This window comes from Heteronotia binoei, chromosome 3 (genome assembly GCF_032191835.1).
Source record: "Heteronotia binoei isolate CCM8104 ecotype False Entrance Well chromosome 3, APGP_CSIRO_Hbin_v1, whole genome shotgun sequence".
NCBI classification, from domain to species: domain Eukaryota; kingdom Metazoa; phylum Chordata; class Lepidosauria; order Squamata; family Gekkonidae; genus Heteronotia; species Heteronotia binoei.
In genome coordinates, this window is record NC_083225.1 from 150,064,927 (window position 1) to 150,083,538 (window position 18,612).

Sequence of the window (18,612 nt, forward strand, 5' to 3'; positions counted from 1 at the left end):
GCAGGCACTTCCACCTTTTGAAGAAGTAAAATGGTGTATATAGATCTCTAGAAAGGGACACTTTCTGGCTGAAGCAAGGCATTTTTAGTCCCCGTTGTGCCCAAATATGGTTGTGTCAAATCTGCATCTGAATTCCAGCTCAGCAGCTGGCCTGCAGAAAAATATTCTGCTCAGAGGCTTTTGTGTGGACATGGGCAGTTAAAGCTTTTCATGACACAGAAGTATAGCATCACCAAGTAAATAACATCCATTAAGCCTCTGTTCAAAGGACAAGGCATCCTCTCAGGACAGCCGGCAACCAGGCCCTAGTCTATGGTCCCTCTTTGTAACAACATCCCTTTTTATACTTGTGTTTGTGTGGGTATTTGAGTGAATGCACCTAGTGAAATGCCACAGTAATATTTTAAGGTGCCACTAGACTCTTTACTGCACTGAACAAGACTTCTGCCTGAACAGAAGGGCTCTAGAACTCTTGCTTGTTCGTATTGTGAGGTGGGCGTTCTCGAGTCTTCTTTCCCTCGACTTATGGATCCCGCCCCTTTTAGAAGTGTGGTGAAGGGAATTTAAATGAGAAAGGTGTCCTAAAAACACCCAACGACATCTTTTAATATGTGTATAAAGTTAAGAAATTTAGCTAAAATTATTATTTTATACCCATTCCCCTTATTTACTAACATTTTATTTGGGGGGGCGGGCGGGGTTATCACCGGGGATCTTATTCTTGTCCTATTCTCCCCCACTAAGTAAAATTAAAAGTACCAAATTCTCTTCCCCTGGAAAAAAAAAATCTGCCCAATGTAGTTAACTAGCGTTTGCTTTTCTCAGATCGGTTCATGCTCCTTTTAGAAGCCGATAAACTTGTGTTAACGTAAATGGTCACTCAAACGCATTCTTCCATCTCCCTCATCCATTTCCCTTTCTGTAGATCCTTCCCCGTCCCCCCCCCCCCCGCCCGGTCGTGCGGCTGGCCCTTTAAATTACAGGGAAGAGGGGCGGGGCAGCCCGACGGTGCTAATTCTTGTTACTATCTTTTGGCAGGCTGCATCTCTGTTCCCTCCATATGGTAAGCTTTGCGAACTTTCCCCCTTGACGTGTGCATTTGTTCTCTGCCCTCTCATGGAACCCTTTCCCTTATTAGAAGTGCCGGTTTGCCTTTAAAAGAAACGTTCAAGGCGCTTGTCGAGCTTTTCGGGAGCGGTAAGCGTACCCAAGTGCCTTTGTTTATATTCGCCTGCCGCATCTACCGCTAGGTTCATATATTCTGTTGCGAAGTGTCTAGGTAGCTGAGATAGCGACTGGTAAAGAAATAATAGGCATTTGAAGACTAAAGCCGGCGGAAGAACGGCGTTCCTACTTCGCAATATTGCGTGTGCCCCTGTTGCTACATTTTCTGCTCATGTTATTGTGGACTGGAATTGGGAAGGAGACCATGGTTTGGGGGCATGGTATCTATACCCTTAACCGTTTATTTATTTAGATATTTACACCCTGCTTTTCTTCCCAGTGGGAGAAAATTATAATAAGGCCATTCTCTTCTGGGTTATTTTCTCATCACAACAGTTTGGTGAGGTAGGATAAGGCTGAGAGACTGACTAGCCCAAGATCATGATTCAGCCAGCCTTTGCTGCAGACTGGGGACTCAAACCTGTGACTCCCATATGCTAACCTAATACTTTTACCCCACCATACTGCCACTCAGGCAAAATTGTTCTGATTCAGAGATGGAATGATGGTCGCATGTATGAATTCTTTCTGTACTACTGATGCTACAAAGCACCCGCGACCAGGCTTTCTCTACTATGGCTCCACGCCTATGGAACCAACTTCCAGAGGAAATACGGTCCCTGCGGGATCTTGAACAGTTCCGCAGGGCCTGCAAGACTATCCTCTTTCGATTGGCCTTCACCGTCCAAGACGGAAACTCAACTGCTAAGGAATTCGCCTTTGTAAATAGCACCAGCATATTTTTATCAGTTTTAGAATTTTAATAGATTTTAATTAAATTGTTAATGTAGTCTTTGTGTAAACATTTTATATAACTAATGTATGGAATTGTGTTGTTAGCCGCCCTGAGCCTGCTTCCGCGGGGAGGGCGGGATATAAATAAACATTGTTGTTGTTGTTGTTAAAGATGTAGCATCGTTGCCGGTAGAGAGGGGAAATGGCACTCACAATTGCTGTTTATGGTAGAGAGGTTCCTAGTCCAGAATACTTTAATGTGAGAATTTTTCTAGGAATAGTGTATGTAACACTTAGTCCTTCTACAATTTTCCTTGGGATATCTAATTTCCTTGTATTTTAGACCCTCACAGCTTTAGAGTGCCCACATACTCTTCCTATAGTCTTTCACAGAAAAAAAAATCTAAGTAACTAAAACTTTCTAAGTCAAAAAAGTCAAACCCAGATACTTTATACCAGGGGTGGCCAAACTTGCTTAAGATAAGAGCCACGTAGAATAAACATGATGTTTGAGAACCACAAAACAAGAACATCAGATGTTTGAGAGCCATGAGGGAGGAGGGAGAGGTAGAAAGAAAGGAACTTTAAATGTATTCTCCAAGCTGCTGTCTGACTTGGTTTGGAGAATAAATTTAAAGAGAGAAACACCTTCTCCAAGCCAGGCAACAGTGCAGCAGCAGCTTTGAGAGCCACACAATAGGTGTGTAAGGGCCACATGTGGCTCCTGAGACCCAGTTTGGCCACCCTTATTTTATACCATTGTATGACTGTAAATTTGTAGATTGTACAGTGTTGTAGTATTAAATGTATTAGAATAAGCACCAATATACCACAGTTTAATAGAGGATGAATTAGGGTTGCCAGGTCTGACTCAGGAAATATCTGGAGACTTTGGGGATGGAGCCAGGAGCAAGGTTTTGATAAACTTGATTGAACTTCAAAGGGAGTTCTGGCCTTCATAATTAAAGGGACCATGATCCTTTTAAATGTCTTCCTTCTATAGGAAATAATGGAGGGCCTTCTTTTAGGGCTCATAGAATTAGACCCCCTGATCCAATCTTTTTTGAAACTTGGGTGTGTGTTGAGGAGAGGCATCAGATGCCATGCTGAACATTTGGTACATCTACCTCAAAAAACAGCTCCCACAGAGCCCCAGATACCCACAGATTGATTCTCCATTATACCCTATGGGTATAATGAAGTACCCAGCAGACATTCAACTCCCCCCACCTGCTTTCTGATAACCCAGAAGTGGGGGGAGGACCTCCAAACCAGGGGATCCCCTGCCCCCAGTTAGGGATTAGCAACCCTAAAGAAGCACTGATTCTATTATCAACCTTTTTGAATTTAATAAACTTTTTCCCAAATAGAGGAGATAATATTTTTCCAGTGGTAGGGGGAGCAAATTAGCTGAGAATCTTTCTGTACAGTTTCATCTATAGTTTGGCCTTGGGAGGTCATAGTCGTGCAAACCCCTTTCACTTACAATTTACATGTAATGACTGCCCATTGCGGCTTGCCCATTTAAAAATAAATAAATAAAGACAAGATATATTTATTGAATGCAAGCAAGAGGAAGTGCACAGCCTGCAACAAATGAACCCTTGCCCTTTGAAACTAAGATTCACCTGCTATGATTAAAAATATATATTGCTAGCTGAGGTTGCCTGCACTGAAGTTATGCAATGGGTAAACAGATGATAAGATTACCAGCTTCAAAGTGGGTCTTGGAGTTCTCATGGAATTACAATGACCTCTAGATTACAGTGGTCAGTTCCCCTGGAAGAAATAGCAATTTTGGAGTCTCCGTGGTATCATATTCCCACTGAGATCTCTCCCATTCCCAAAAACTGGTCCCCAATCTCCAGGAATTTTCTAAGCAAGAGTTGACATCCTTCACAGATGATCTGATGAAATTGGAGGGGGGACTCCCCTCACCAGTTCATAAATGGCAAGGTTGAGGAGGGTACTTACAGTTGCATCATAAGTAAAATCCAATATGGAGATTTGGCACAGCATTTGCAATGGCATTTGCAATGCAATCCCTCTAGGGTTGGGGGTGAGGAATTGCATTTTCCCATGTACATAATCTTACAAATTGTGTGCTGATCAATCGCAGTATCTATGTAGAGGAAGTGAAAACTTCATGGCTGAATGGAACAAATGAAAAGCAAGATGTGACTTTATTATGCAACAAACCGAGTATGCGGAAATGCTCTTGAACGCCATAACCTAATTAAAAGAAAACATGGGAATATTCCTTACTTATTCCTCATGGTTTATCTAGGGCCAAGTACAACATTCTGAAAATTATTGACTGAATTTTACTCTTAAGTGCTGGTTTACTAAATAAAGTCTCCTTCACAGGCACTTCATGAAGTGGATCATGGCCTTATCAGCCAGTTACTGATGGACTCTGAAGAAAATCTCACTGTATGCACACAAAAAATACCACCCCCCTCTCCATATAACTGGACCACAGATTGGAGCTTTTGGGTAACTCTGTAGATTTGTCTTCATTTTATGCATAAGCATTTGTTCAAAAACATATGCTTTCTACAACAATTTAAGTCATTCTTCTTCCCCCTTCATTTTAAGGAATTCATAATAATCACCTAGTGTGGGTATACTAAATTAGAGAGCAAGTAACTTCAGTGGTGTATGTGGTACTGGGGTCCTAAGACTCCTAACAATATGGTCTGTTTTCTTTGGAGACACTGATGGCTTGACTTGGGACTCATGTTCTGGAGTTGTGCACTTTCCAGACATATGCAGGCCAGATTGAGTTCAGGACCAGGGGGAGAAGGAGCACCCCTGCCCTGCATGCTGTTTTCCCAACCTGAGATGGCTTTGGAGGACCATCATTTTGCCCCATTTGCAGCCTTTGAGTACACTTGGGCCCCTAAAGGGCAAATAGCAACTCACTGGGACTGTTTCAAGTCAGGAAGATGACATGGAGGAGAAAATCCTAAACTTCCTCTACCCATATACCACAGTTTCAATCTGATTTGGACCGGCACATGCCAGAGAAACACTGAACTCCAGACCAGGTTGGTCTGCCAGGTTCCTGCGACAGGTTCTACTGTTGCTCTGGTGGGTGGCAGGAGAAAAAAAGTTTTTAAAAAATCACTGTCAACTGATGACATTACATCGCTTTTGTGGAAAACCCAGAAGTGAAGTCAATCTGCTCTAGGAAATTGCTGAAAACTCTATGATAAAGTAGCATGATGATGATGCCCTCCCAGATTTCTTTTAGTTACTAATGGTTGCCAAGCCTAAGACCACACCTCTTGACATGACCTGTGGGGAAAGTGTATAATTAAGTCCTCAGTTGCTAATAGGTCTGGATAGTGTGAATAGTTACATAAGACGAGCCACACTGGATCAGACCAGTGGCCCATTAAGTCCAGCAGCCTGTTTCACACAAGGGCCAGCTAGTAGCTCTGGAGGGCCAGCAAGTAGGGTATAAAGAACAAAGGCCTTCTCTTTATACCTCCTAGCACTGCAGAGGTTTGTAGCCTCTGTATATGGAGGTTCCCTGTAGACACCACGACCATCGATGGACCATTGTGAAGTTTCAGGCTCCATTCTCATTTTTAATTATTTGTCATTACACCGCATTTGACTTTTATTTTAGAGTAACTGAATATTTTTGTGCTGAAATTTATTTGACCATCAGATTCTTCTTCTCCAATCGCTCATTTGGCAATGTTGTTATAGATTGTTAAGTATTCAGCATCTGTAGTAGGAGCTTGGTGAAATTTAATTTCAGTCTGCGATGGTTATGTGTGACAGTATTTGATAGCTGGCTTGCAATAGTATGTATTTATGTACTGGGCAAATTTATATTCACATCCTGCCTCTGAGGAACTCAGAATGGCATGCAAGGGATTAGTTCATTTTCAGTGTAATCCTAGTCACAGCAGTTGTGTAAAGTAGGTGAAAGGTGGTAATGGGGAGCTAAACCCAGGTTTGCTACATCAGTATCTCATATCATTGTTACTCCACCATATTGGCTGTTTGCATAGGAGGATATGTATGTAAGCAATTATGTATACCCTCTTCTCTGAACTGACCATTCAGCTTGTCATGGTGGGAGTTGCACTCCCCAAAGGAGCAGGTTTGTACTTTGAGGTCCTGTTGGGGTTTCATCCTTTATAGCTATTTTATGGTCTAGTTCTGGCCTAGGCTTACCAGGTGTCTGATAATGGTGGGCAAACTCCTGGTAATTTTTGCTGATCCCTACTGATGGTCTTCTGGTTAGCAAGCAAAAGCAGGCTGGCAAAACAGGTGTCACAGTCTTCATTGCCATGCAGTGACATCACTTCCACTGTAATCTGGAAGTTTCCAGTGTTGCTCTGGGGTGATGCTCTAGCACTTGTCCAGAAACTGCATAGCTTTTTGGGATGAGTGCTATAGCATTGTCCCAGAGTTATACCAATGCTTCTGGATTGCACTGGAAGTTACATCATCACATGGTAACAAAGAGTGCCTCTACGTATCCCCATTTCCCACCAGTTACCAGGACTGGCAGCCTTATCTTAACCTGAAGACTATTTAATCAATATCATTTAGAGTGTTCTTTTTTTATGGGAGTGTATGCCTTGGCTTGCTTTTATTGACTTGTTTTTGTTAGTATGCATTATTTTTATTTTATTGAAGTTGTGAGCAGCTTCAAGCAGGTTTGGCGAGGTACCAGTTTTCTAAATACTGTATGTAAATATGATGACTGACAGTGCATGGCAATTCAAAGATCCCCCCTGACAAAATGCAACCATCTAGATATGCAGCAAGTCCAAGATACAATCCTAAACACGTTTACTAAAGACTGCCCCACTGAATGTAGTGAACTTTATTTCCAAGTAAACTTGTTTTGAAGCATCCTGTTAATGTTTAGTTTAAGGATCAAAATCTAAAATTCAAGATTTGAAATGTCCAACTTTTTGTTTCAAACCTAATTTGCCCTATGGCAATGAGTTAAGCTTTGTGAGTTCCACATTTACTGCAGAGACTTTGGAAGAATATCCCTGTCTCTTGGGAACATTCATTCCTCCCTATAGCTCACCTTCAGCTATGGAAAAGAACAAAACAACATGAGTTTGTAGGAGGTGGAAAGGGCATATCTCTTGTGATCTGTAGCTGGATTAAAACGCATATTGCAATGCACAGCTGTGATAATCAAATTCAGATTTGCTTCATCTCTGCCTGCCCCCAGATCTTAGCCAAGAGACAAATGCTAGAGCCCAGAGGCTATATGAAATGGACCAAGTGAATGCTAGAGCGTTAATGTATGCTGCTTAATGAATGTAAGAAGAGCCCTGCTAGATCAGACTAACATTCCATCTGACCCAGCATCAGATTTCCTTTAGTGGCTGACTAGATGCCCTAGAAGGGGCAAAGAGGCCAAATGCACCTGTTGTTACTTCCTCCTCTCCAGTAACTAGCATTTAGATACAGTATACCTCTGAACATGGCAGTCTCATTTAGCTATCACAGCTAATAATGATTGATGGACATTTGTTTAATCTAGGGCACTTGTTCAATCTCCTTTAAACAAGAGACTAGTGGCTGCCACCACATCCTGTGATAGTAAGCTCCACAAGTATATTATGTGTTGGGTAAAGAATAATTTTCCTTTGTCCAGAATTTATTTTCTGTCAGTGTCACTGGGTGCCCCCAGTTTAAGTATTTTGAAAATCTAGAATAGTGGATAAAGGGATCGCTGTTGGATTTTATCTGGAGACACCCAAAATGTCACAGCCAGTTCCTTGGGGCGTTTTAAGTTGTCCTAAGAATATAACTTAATTCTACACTTAATGGGAGATTGCCTTTTATCATATCAAAGAGATAATGGCATATTAAGTAAACAGTTCAAACTGCTATTTCCAGGTAATGAGTGTTAGTAATGAGAAACGTTATTGTGCATTGGAACATGCTAATAACTAGTAAGCTCTTTCCCTTTATTCTTTCACTTTTCTTGCCTACCTCTGTACTTTCCAGCTTTGACATTCACCTTCCATTATCCAGCAGGAACCTAATTTTATTGTTGCTCTTCAAAGAGCAGGGAATTCTCCACAGGTACCCTCCTCCACTCTTTACCCCAGATCCACCACAGTGACAGATTAATGGAATGTCACTCTGCTCCTAGTCTCTCAGCATGCCTCATTCTCTATCTAAATTGGATTGTTGATTCACTAAGAAATGTACTTTTAAGAAACTGGCTCTTCTATTTTAAATGAGTTAATATTGGCACTATACTTCAAGAGAATGTTGTTAAAAAGTTCAGAACTAGAATTTTAACTATCTCCTGTATAGGCTATGACAAGTGAGAGTAGGCTTGCCAATCCCCATTTCTCAGCGGGGGGTTCTTCCGCTTTCCCAGGCTCCTTCCCGCCCCCAGTCAGCTCTTGGGATGGTGTTACTTTGAAGAAGTTGGCAGCAACTCGTGAATAGCCCCCCCAGAGCCCCCAATACCCACGGATCAATTCCCTATGGGAATTGTTCTCCATAGGGAATAATAGAGTGCCTAGTAGACATTTCCCCCCCGACGCTTTCTAAAGGGGGGGGAGGGCCTCCATACCAGGGAATCCCCCCTCCCTGCCCCCCCCTCACACACACAAATACTTACTTGGTCTTCTTCCAGCAGAACTTTGCTTGCTGTGAAAACGAAAGCAAGGCTGCACAGGAAAAGAAAGGGAGGGGCCGTTCTCCATGGAAACTGTTACTGACCCTTTCCCATGAAGCCCTTCCTGTTTCCTATGCAGCTTTAAAGGGGCACACATTTTAAAAACGGATCAGAAGCTCTACAACAACATGATGCCTATCCCCCCCCCCGCTTCCAGATTTTTTGAGAGCAGGGGAGGAGGCTGCAAATTCAGGGGTCCTCTGCCAGGGCGGGGGGGTTGGAAAGCCTAGAGCCACTCCTGGCATCCAGCTGAGCCTGGAGTGGAGACCTGTGGCAGTGGCCACTCAGCTCAGCTGGTAAGTGCGTTGGCTGTGCATGCACAGACAGTGCTTTTAAAAAAATAGTGTGCGTGGGGGGGGAGGATTTAAATCCCCAATATATTTTTTAAAACTTGTCAGATTTTTCTGCTAACCTGGAGATTACCCAAAGTTTGCAGAAAAATACATTTGGTGTCAGTGTGGTCCAATAGCAGTGGCTACTGACTGAGTCACACAGAATAATAAAGAATAAAAACCCCTTTGTTTTTCTGTTTGCTGAAGTCTGCAGACTCTCAGCATCACAAAGCTTCTTCTACCTATAAGCAACTAAATAACAAGAGTCTGATCAACCAAGGAGTATTGCTGCTGCTGTTAGGCTTGGGAAGCATTACGAGAGCCATCCTTGATTACATTTCTTGAATTATTAATCATACTCCGGGCATGGGAAATCTGAGTCAGAAGTTAAGTGTCTTGTCTCAAGTGATGCATTGAATCAGCTGCAGAGGTAAGAACTTTAACCCCTGGGCTTATTCCTGCTGTCTTTCAGAAGGAATAGGACAGCTAAAAGCAAAAATTTTACTCCCTGCATCTGAGTTCATCACTCTGAAACTTGATGACACTTCTGTGCATCGCCAGTCCAGTCTCAAGACCTCAGGAGCCCAATGACTGGCGTAGGTGAAATCATACTAATTTGCCCAAGGAGCTACTTAGGGCTCTCACCTGTAACTGCAAAGAAGAATGCATCTGCCATACTATTTTATTTTGTTAGATGTGTCCATAGCAGCCTCCTTTCAAGGATAAGAGAAATGGGAGTAGTTCCCCTGGGCTTCATTCAAACAAAGAAGGGGCCCTCATTAACCTTGACAAGCAGTTTCAATGTTTATAATGATCAGATCTTCTTCTGTCCAGGTCAATAACGCTGGGCAATAAAAATACTTGCTGCCCTTTTGCAGCAAGGAATGCTGAGTAAAAAATTAATTTAATTAGATTAATTTATACCTCTTCTTTGTTGTTCTCTTTTTTCAGTATCCTACTGACTTTACTAGGGTAAAAAACCACTAAATGGTGGTGGTAATGAGAGATCATATTTGCAGAACAGATATTATATTTTCCAAGTACATTTAATATAAAAAACTGAAACAGAAAATTTATAGGATATCTTAACTTTATACTGCTTTGTTAAGTAGGGTTGCCAAGTCCAATTATTTGGGGGCTTTGGGAGACTTTGAAGGTGGAACCAGGAGACTTTGGGGGTGGAGCCAGGAGCAAGGGTGTGACAAGCATAATTGAACTCCAAAGGGAGTTCTGGCCATCACATTTAAAGGGACCACACACTTTTTAAATGCCTTCCCTCCATCAGAAATAATGAAGAATAGGAGTACCTTTTGAGGGGGCTCATAGAATTGGACCCCCTGGTCCAATCCTTTTGAAACTTGGTGGGTATTTTGGGGAGAGGCACTGGATGTTATGCTGTGAATTTGGTGCATCTACCTCAAAAAACAGCCTCCCAGAGCCCCAGATATCCATGGATCAATTTTCCATTATATCCTATGGTAATCAGTCTCCATAGGGAATAAAGGAGTGCCCAGCAGACGTTTCTCTCCCCCACACACACTTTCTGATGACCCTGAAGTGGGGGGAGGGGCTCCAAACTGGGGGATCCCCTGCCCTCAACTGGAGATTGACAACCCTATTATTAAGTTAAGATGTCAAATGCCAGTGGTTTGTGAGAAGATAATATGAATATCTATTTATTGTTCGTAATTGAAAGGAAAAAAATGGCACAGGATGTAGTGAGAAGGAAGAATTTCAAAGGAGAAATCTGTTTTTGAGTCTCACTGTTTTTAACAGGGCTGGATCTAGGGGGGTGCTTGCCCGGGGTGCTGCCGGGGGGGGGGGGGAGTGCCAAATTGCATATGGAGTCTATTCTATTCTATGGGCCCATAAGATAGAATGAGCCCATAAGGGGGTGTCATTTTTTAATCCCCCCCTCAAAAAACATGTAGATCCAGTCCTGGTTTTCAAAAGAACTGGATTGTGTTAATACACGTTTTGAAAAGGGAACAAAGGTTTTTAATGCTTGCATGTTTGCCAATAAGAGTTCCTGAGTCAAAATATCAGGAAAGGACTCTGCAGGGAACATTGTTTTCAGCTAATCTGTATAATGGTGCAGAAAGGTAAAGACACAACATTAATTAAGTCCTAGTTGTTGGGCCAAATGTGCCTGTGAAGGTTGTCCATACAGACATAATTACACCTCTAGAGGTTTGTTTTATTCTGCTCAAGCCCCTTAACTTGAAATAGAATCTGGCTTGTTGCTAATTTTCCCAGGTCTTTTATTTCAGACTACAGTCTGGAAACGAAAAAGGAATTGCTTGCAAATTTGCTAATGTTATTTAGAGAGAATAACTGTGGACAATGAATATGACACTTTGTAGGTTTTTTCTTGTTTAAGAGCAGAAAATATTTCTGATGCTTCCTCTCTGATAATACTTTTGTTTCTAACTCTTTAGTTTGTAAATGCCTTAGGGATTGATGAGGCTGGAGGTAGGACATGCAATTAATCTTGGGTAGCTGGAATTAATGAAGGGTGGATCTTTTGGTTAGGCTATAAATCAGTCTTCCCTTTTTGTGGTTTTTGTGAAGGTTATTTGTGTCTCTAGAATTACTTATTTGTTCACTTTATCATAAAATGTTTGATGTATATTTATTGAATCCCAAAGCAACTCACAGGATCTAGGGTTGCCAACTGTGGGTTGTGAAGTTCTTGGATATTTGGGGTTTGACCCTGAGCAAGGTGAGGTTTAGGGAGGGGAAGGATTTCAGCAGGGAAGAATGGCATAGTGTCCACCCTCCAAACCAGACATTTTCTCCAAGGAAACTGATCACTGTAGACCATTTGTAGCCTACCTGGAGGCTGCTCATCCTGCCTGAATCTGTGTAAACTTGAAGTGCTGCCTGATTAGTCCCTTCTGCTGATTAGAAACCCTCCAACTACTTTGGACTATATCTTTGAAGTGAGCAGAGGCAAGCAGAACTTTTTTCCCAGCAACATTTCTGATGGGTCATTGGAGATCTGATTGGTTGTGCTAGGGTTGCCAAGTCTAGTTCAAGAAATATCTGGGGACTTTGGGGATGGAGCCAGGAGACATTGGAGTGGAGCCAGAAGCAAGGTTGTGACAAGCATGATTGAACTCCAAAGGGAGTTCTGGCCATCACATTTAAAGGGATCCCACACCTTTAAAGTGCCTTACTTCCATTGGAAATAATGAAGGATAGGGGCACCTTCTTTTTGGGGCTCATAGAATTGGACCCCTGGCCCAATCCTTTTGAAACTTGGAGGGTATTTTGGGGAGTGGCACTGAATGCAGTGCTGCAGATTTGGTGCCTCTACCTCAAAAAACAGCCTCCCAGAGCCCCAGATACCCACAGACTAATTCTCCATTATACTCTATGGGAATCTGTCTCAACCGGGAATAATGGAGTGGCCAGCAGACATTCCCTCCCTCCACTTTCTGATGACCCTGAAGCTGGGGGAGGGCCTCAAAACGGGGGGATCCCCTGCCTCCACCAGGAGATTAGCCACAACAAAGAGTCACACAGACAGAATGAAGAAAAAAAGCCCAACCGGCTCCATGTATGCTCAGGTCACAACCACTGAAATATTCTTCAATAAAGTCAATTTCACCACTCTTATGTTGCACTTCTCATTTATTATATAGGCCAAGGGTGGCCAACGGTAGCTCTCCAGATGTTTTTTTGCCTACAACTCCCATCAGCCATTGGCCATGCTGACTAGGGCTGATGGGAGTTGTAGGCAAAAACTTCTGGAGAGCTACCGTTGGCCATCCCCTGATATAGACACAAAACAATAAGCCATGAAAAAAGTGTGGAATACTTCAGGTTTGTAAAAGAATGCGAGTAGAGTATTGGATGTAAGAGAAACATTTTTGTGATAATTGAATAAGCTTATGCTGGTGATAAAGCTAAAAAGCAAAATAGGAAAAATAAAATCAATGGATCCTGTTGCGCTGTGCTACAGCTTTAAGCAGCTGTGGAGGCATCTTTTGTAAGCAACCTGAGAAAGAGAATATATTGGGTGTGAAATATATACAAACTTGAAGTATTCCACACTTTTTTCATGGCTTATTGTTTTGTGCCTATATAATAAATGAGAAGTGCAACATAAGAATGTTGAAATTGACTTTACTGAAGAATATTTCAGTGGTTGTGAGCAGAGCATACACGGAGCTGGTTGGGCTTTTTTTCTTCGTCCCATCAGGAGATTGGCAAGCCTAGGCTGTGCAGATTGTTGCTTTGGTGGCAGCTGTCACCACAGCACAAAGATCTTCACTGTGAGCCTGAAGGTAAGCTGTGGAAGCTATTTCTGGCTCACTCTGCTTCCTGTGGGAGCCATTTTGTAGCACCCATTTCTCTCATAGAGTTTTGGTCCCTTGTGCTAGCAACCCGCTCCCCTCCCTAAACTCCACCTTTCCCAAAGTCCACTCCCAAATCTCCAGGAATTTCCTTACCCAGAAATTTCCCCTCCTCAGACTCTGCCTTCTCCTGTCAAATAATTCTGTGACAGGACCTGTACTTACTTCCAACTGCTTTGAAGGAAAGATTCTGAACCAGAATAAAGTAGAACAAATGTACAAAGGCTGTTCTGTCCCTCTACCCTGTCCTTTTAAACATAGGAGGGGAAGAGAGCTTAGAGAGTGGTTGCTTTGTACAGCAGTCTGGTCACAAGGTACAGCATGGTGGCAGAATTAAGGAGATGTACGAGCCTGGGGGGGTTAGCATGAGCCAGATCAAGTGCTAACATTCTTCTGCTAAAACATTAAGCTTTGCAACCCACTATAATTGTGGCAAACTGTCATCTTACGCTACACTAATTAGGTGTTTGGGTAACATCTGATGGGGTTATTATATGCTAAGTATGGCCTGGATTTTTTGCATCTAGATTCATAATAAATATGTGAGCAGTGTCGTCATCAGCAGCGTGTTTTGCAATATAAAAGCCAAAGGATGGCCTGGCAATTTGGAGAACAAACACAGGCACTGATAAGCTCTGATTTGGTCATACAGTCAAAATAGCTGGGATACAGCAGCAAAACCCATCCCTAAACCTTCAGGGCCATGTCTTTAAACACTGGGCTGGCTGCCCCTGCACAAAAGGCAGCTCTGAATTATGGGATATTTATTGTGCAACTATGCTTCCAGTGGATTTTGATGCTAACTCATCTGTAGAGGAGATTACACCTTTTAAGGTAGGACCTATAACATTTACTAAGATTTACCAATTAAAAACTGGCTTTAGAATGTATCTATAAAATTTTGATGGTGTTTAAATCTCTGTTGCAGGAGTGGCCAATGGTAGCTCTCCAGATGTTTTTTTGCCTACAACTCCCATCAGCCCCAGCCATTGGCCATGCTGACTGGGGCTGATGGGAGTTGTAGGCAAAAAACATCTGGAGAGCTACCATTGGCCACCCCTGCTCTATTGCATAAATAAGAAGCACAGATACCATATATAATGTCAATGCAGTAGTGAGAAAAAACCATTGCTCTAAGTTTGGCCTAGTGGCTTCTGTGTTCCTGTTTTGTAATCTGGTGTGAGTGATACCTACCATGTTTCTTTGCAAGGAGTCCCCAAAAAGATAGCTAATGGAAAGTAAATAATTTGGTCATTCTTCCCCCCCCCCCCCCGCTCCCCTCACTGTATATTTTAAAAAGAAGAACTGCGTGGAGTAGACTCAACAATGTGGGTAATTGTTCTTTCATCTTTTCTGATAGAGCAAGCCTAGGCAAGACAGGATTCACAAGTTTGTAAATTTCTGTACCTGGGAGGGGGGGGGGAGTGTCAGCAATTCCTCCCTTCTTGGAAGATGACAGATTTGCTCCTTATGCTGTTTCTGGGAATCCTCTGTTTCCCAGGAGCAGCATTTCAGGGTGCACTGGGACTACTTTGAGTGGAGGGAAGTGGAAAAGTTACACTGCTGATGGAAATCCTTCAGCAGTTAGGCGTTGACAATGATTACAGAAAATATCCCTCCAACAGAAAATAGATCAAGATGGGTAGCTGTAACATATCCTTGTAAAATTGAATTCTTAGACAGGAGTTGATGAGTGAAAGATAGCATTACATATAAATGTAAAACTAAGAACATGTATAAATAAGTTTTACGAGCAGTTCCTGATTGACAATCATGATGAATTAGACTATTGTAGCATGTAGTTTATGTAGTATTGTGGTTATATATGATTTAGATATGGTAGGTGAAGCAGTTGTAGAATAAATGATAGTTTATTCTTATGTATGTCTATGTAAAATGATTGTCCATGTTTTATGTATGATTGTAATTGTGTTTGGTATTATTATGGAATATGTTACTGTTGATTTTTTGTTTATAAAATAAAAAAATACAAAAATAATATAAAAGATGGGTAGCTGTGTCTGTAGCAGTAGAAAAGAGCGAGAGTCCAGTAGCACCTTCAAGACTAACAGGATTTGTGGCAGGGTAAACTAGGGTTGCCAAGTCAGTGTTGGAAAATACCTGGAGACTTTGGGGTTGGAGCCTGGAGAGAGCAGGGTTTGTGGAGGGGAGGGGCCTCAGCCATAAAGTCCAGCCTTCAAAGCAGCCATTTTCTCCAGAGGAGTTGATCTCTGCCAGCTGGAGATCAATTGTAAAAGTGGGAGATCTCCAGGCCTACCTGGAGGCTGGCAACCTTAGTTAAGCTCATACCCTGCCACAAATCCTGCTAGTCTTGAAGGTGCTACTGGACTCTTGCTCTTTTCCACTAATACAAAGTTAGATTCAATATGAATCCGAACTACTCGCATACTTCTTTCGAGAGACTGGAGTTCACCAATTACATTGTTTCATCCTGCAAAGCAGGTTTGACATAGGAACTGTTTTATTATCCGCATATGGACAGATAGGGAGAGGTGCTGAGTCTGAGCTAAGTTAGCCAACTCAGGGTCAGGAAATTCCTGGAGATTTGGGGGTGGAGCTTGGGAATGGAGCCATATAGTCCATCCTCCAAAGCTGCCGTTTTGTCTTGGGCAACTGATCTTTGTAGTCTGGAGATCAGTTGTAATGCTGGGGAATCTCCAAGCATCACGTAGGCGGAGCAAGACTGCCATGGGCTTCCCCAGTCATAGTTAACTTTTTTCCTCTGACACAGTAGTTCAACAGGTGCAGGATTTGTGTATGTGTGTGTGTGTGTGTTTTGAGAAACATGCATTAATTTAAGCTGTGTCTGCAATCTGAAGTGGTAGACACCAAGCAGGTTTGCAACATTAGCACAAACTAAGGCTAAGAATATAGAGAAATTTAAAACTGCCTGGAATTATGTATACAAATTGCGGGGTCTGCTGGGTAAATAATTTATTATACCTGCTGTCTGCTGGGATGTGTCTTGTTCACGTTCTTCCTTTTTCTTATGAACAACCTATGAGAAAAGGTTTAAGGAGCTGGGTATGTTTAGCCTGGAGAGGAGACAACTGAGAGGTGATATAATAACTGTTTTCAAGTACTTGAAGATGGTGTGGAGTTGCTTTCTTTTACCCCAGAAGAGCAGACCACAACCAATGGGTTGAAAATAAATCGAAAGAGTTTTTGGCTAAACATTAGGAAGAACTTCCTGACAGAGGGGTTCCACAGTGGAACAGGCTTCCTCTGGAGGTTGTCGGCTCTCCTTCTTTGGAGGTCTTTAAACAGAGGTAAGATGGCTGTCTGACAGTAATGCTGATTCTGTGAAGTTAGGAAGGTTTGCATCAGTGCTTAGTTCTTATGGCCCTTTCTTACATTCCCAGAGAAATGGGATCAGGCAGCGATTTTTCTCTAGGCCAGTTTGGCCAGGGATCCTGGAGGGTTTTTTTTAGCCATCTTCTGGGCATAGAACAGGGGACACTGGGTGTGTGTGGGGGGGGAGGTAGTTTCCTGCATTGTGCAGGGAGCTAGACTAGATTGCCCTGGAGATCCCTTCTAACTCTATGATTCTACATTCTAATCTAATAGATTCTCCAGCTATTTTGCCCTTGCAGACTTTATAGCAAAGCTTGAAGTTAGTTGGCCATTATCCATCTAACCTACCAAATCAACCTGTTTTCTGTAATGGCTGCTTTGGAGGGTGCATCTGGAGTTTTGCGATCATTTATGTTCTAAAAGTTTTAAGCAGCACTTTCAGCTGCTAAACCTTTACCTTTACTTTACTTTACTTTATTCGATTTATATCCCGCCCTACCCCACCGAGGTGGGCTCAGGGCGGCTTACAACAATAAAAGCTAACAAAGGTCGATTTAAATACAATTAAAATTATACAATAAAATACATAAAAGCCTAAAAATACATAAAACTCACATCGATATACACTATGCTACTATTACTTAAATCAGTCCTTCAAATTTCCAATATTCGGTAATCTGATGTTTAAGATTTAATATTCAGGCATTCTGCTCACAGTTAATTATATGCCAACCGGAAGAGGGTTGTTTTACAGGCCCTGCGGAACTGTTCAAGGTTCCGCAGGGCCCTCACCTCCTCCGGGAGCTGATTCCACCAACAGGGAGCTGCAATCGAGAAGGCCCTGTCCCTGGTCGCTTTCAGACGGGCCTCCTTTGGCCCAGGGATTATAAGGAGGTTCTGAGACCCCGACCTCAGCACTCTCTGGGGGACATGTGGGGAGAGACGGTCCCTAAGGTAGGCAGGTCCCAGACCATAAAGGGCTTTAAAGGTCATAACCAGCACCTTGTACCGAACTCGGTATGTTATCGGCAGCCAGTGCAGTCCTCGAAGCCCCGGCTGGATGTGCTCCCGTCTAGGGAGCCCTAACAACAGCCGGGCAGCGGCATTCTGCACTAGCTGCAACTTCCGGGTTCGGCACAAGGGCAGCCCCATGTAGAGGGCATTGCAGTAATCCAGCCTCGAGGTGACCGTTGCATGGATCACTGTTGCCAGGTCGTCGCCCTCCAGGAAAGGGGCCAACTGCCTTGCCCGCCTAAGATGAAAAAATGTGGGCTTGGCAGTGGCTGCTATCTGGGCCTCCATAGTTAGGGTAGGCTCCAGTAGCACCCCCAGGCTCCTAACCCTGTGTGCCGCTGACAGAGGCACACCATCAAGGGCCGGTAAGGGAATCTCCCTCCCTGGACCACGGCGACCCAGGCAAAGGACCTCTGTCTTCGTCGGATTTAGCTTCAGCCCGCTCAGCCTGAGCCATCTAGACACGGCCTGCAATGCCAGGTCCAGGTTTTCTGGGATACAGGCAGGCCGGCCGTCCATAAGTAGATAGAGCTGGGTGTCATCAGCGTACTGGTGGCAACCCAGCCCATATCTCCGGGCAATCTGGGTAAGAGGGCGCATATAGATGTTAAACAACATCGGGGATAGAACTGCTCCCTGAGGGACCCCGCAATCCAGTGGGTATCTTTGGGACAATTCACCCCCAATCGCCACTCTTTGTCCCCGACCTTTGAGGAAAGAGGTAAGCCATTGTAAAGCCAACCCCTGAATCCCCACGTCGGCAAGACGGCAAGTCAGCAACCGATGGTCGACCGTGTCGAACGCTGCCGACAGGTCTAACAGCATCAGTACCGCCGAGCCGCCTCGGTCCAGATGCCGCTGGAGATCATCCACCAGGGCAACCAGCACTGTCTCCGTCCCATGACCTGGGCGGAAGCCCGACTGATGGGAGTCAAACCTTTCCTCT

General features: G+C 43.3%; 1 protein-coding gene across 2 annotated transcripts in view; it reads left to right on the forward strand.

The window, feature by feature from the left end:
• Positions 1-1,000: 1,000 nt before the first annotated feature.
• GRAMD1C (GRAM domain containing 1C) overlaps positions 1,001-18,612 on the forward strand; it is a 100,931-nt gene continuing 83,319 nt past the window's right edge. Inside the window, exons 1-2 of one of the 2 annotated variants that reach the window (XM_060234639.1) lie at positions 1,001-1,063; positions 4,327-4,455. In XM_060234639.1, the coding sequence (XP_060090622.1) occupies positions 1,061-1,063; positions 4,327-4,455 (132 nt within the window). In that variant the 5' untranslated portion in view covers positions 1,001-1,060. Of the gene's footprint in view, positions 1,064-1,179; positions 1,198-4,326; positions 4,456-18,612 lie in introns of those variants that run through there. The other variant, XM_060234640.1, reaches the window with a different exon arrangement.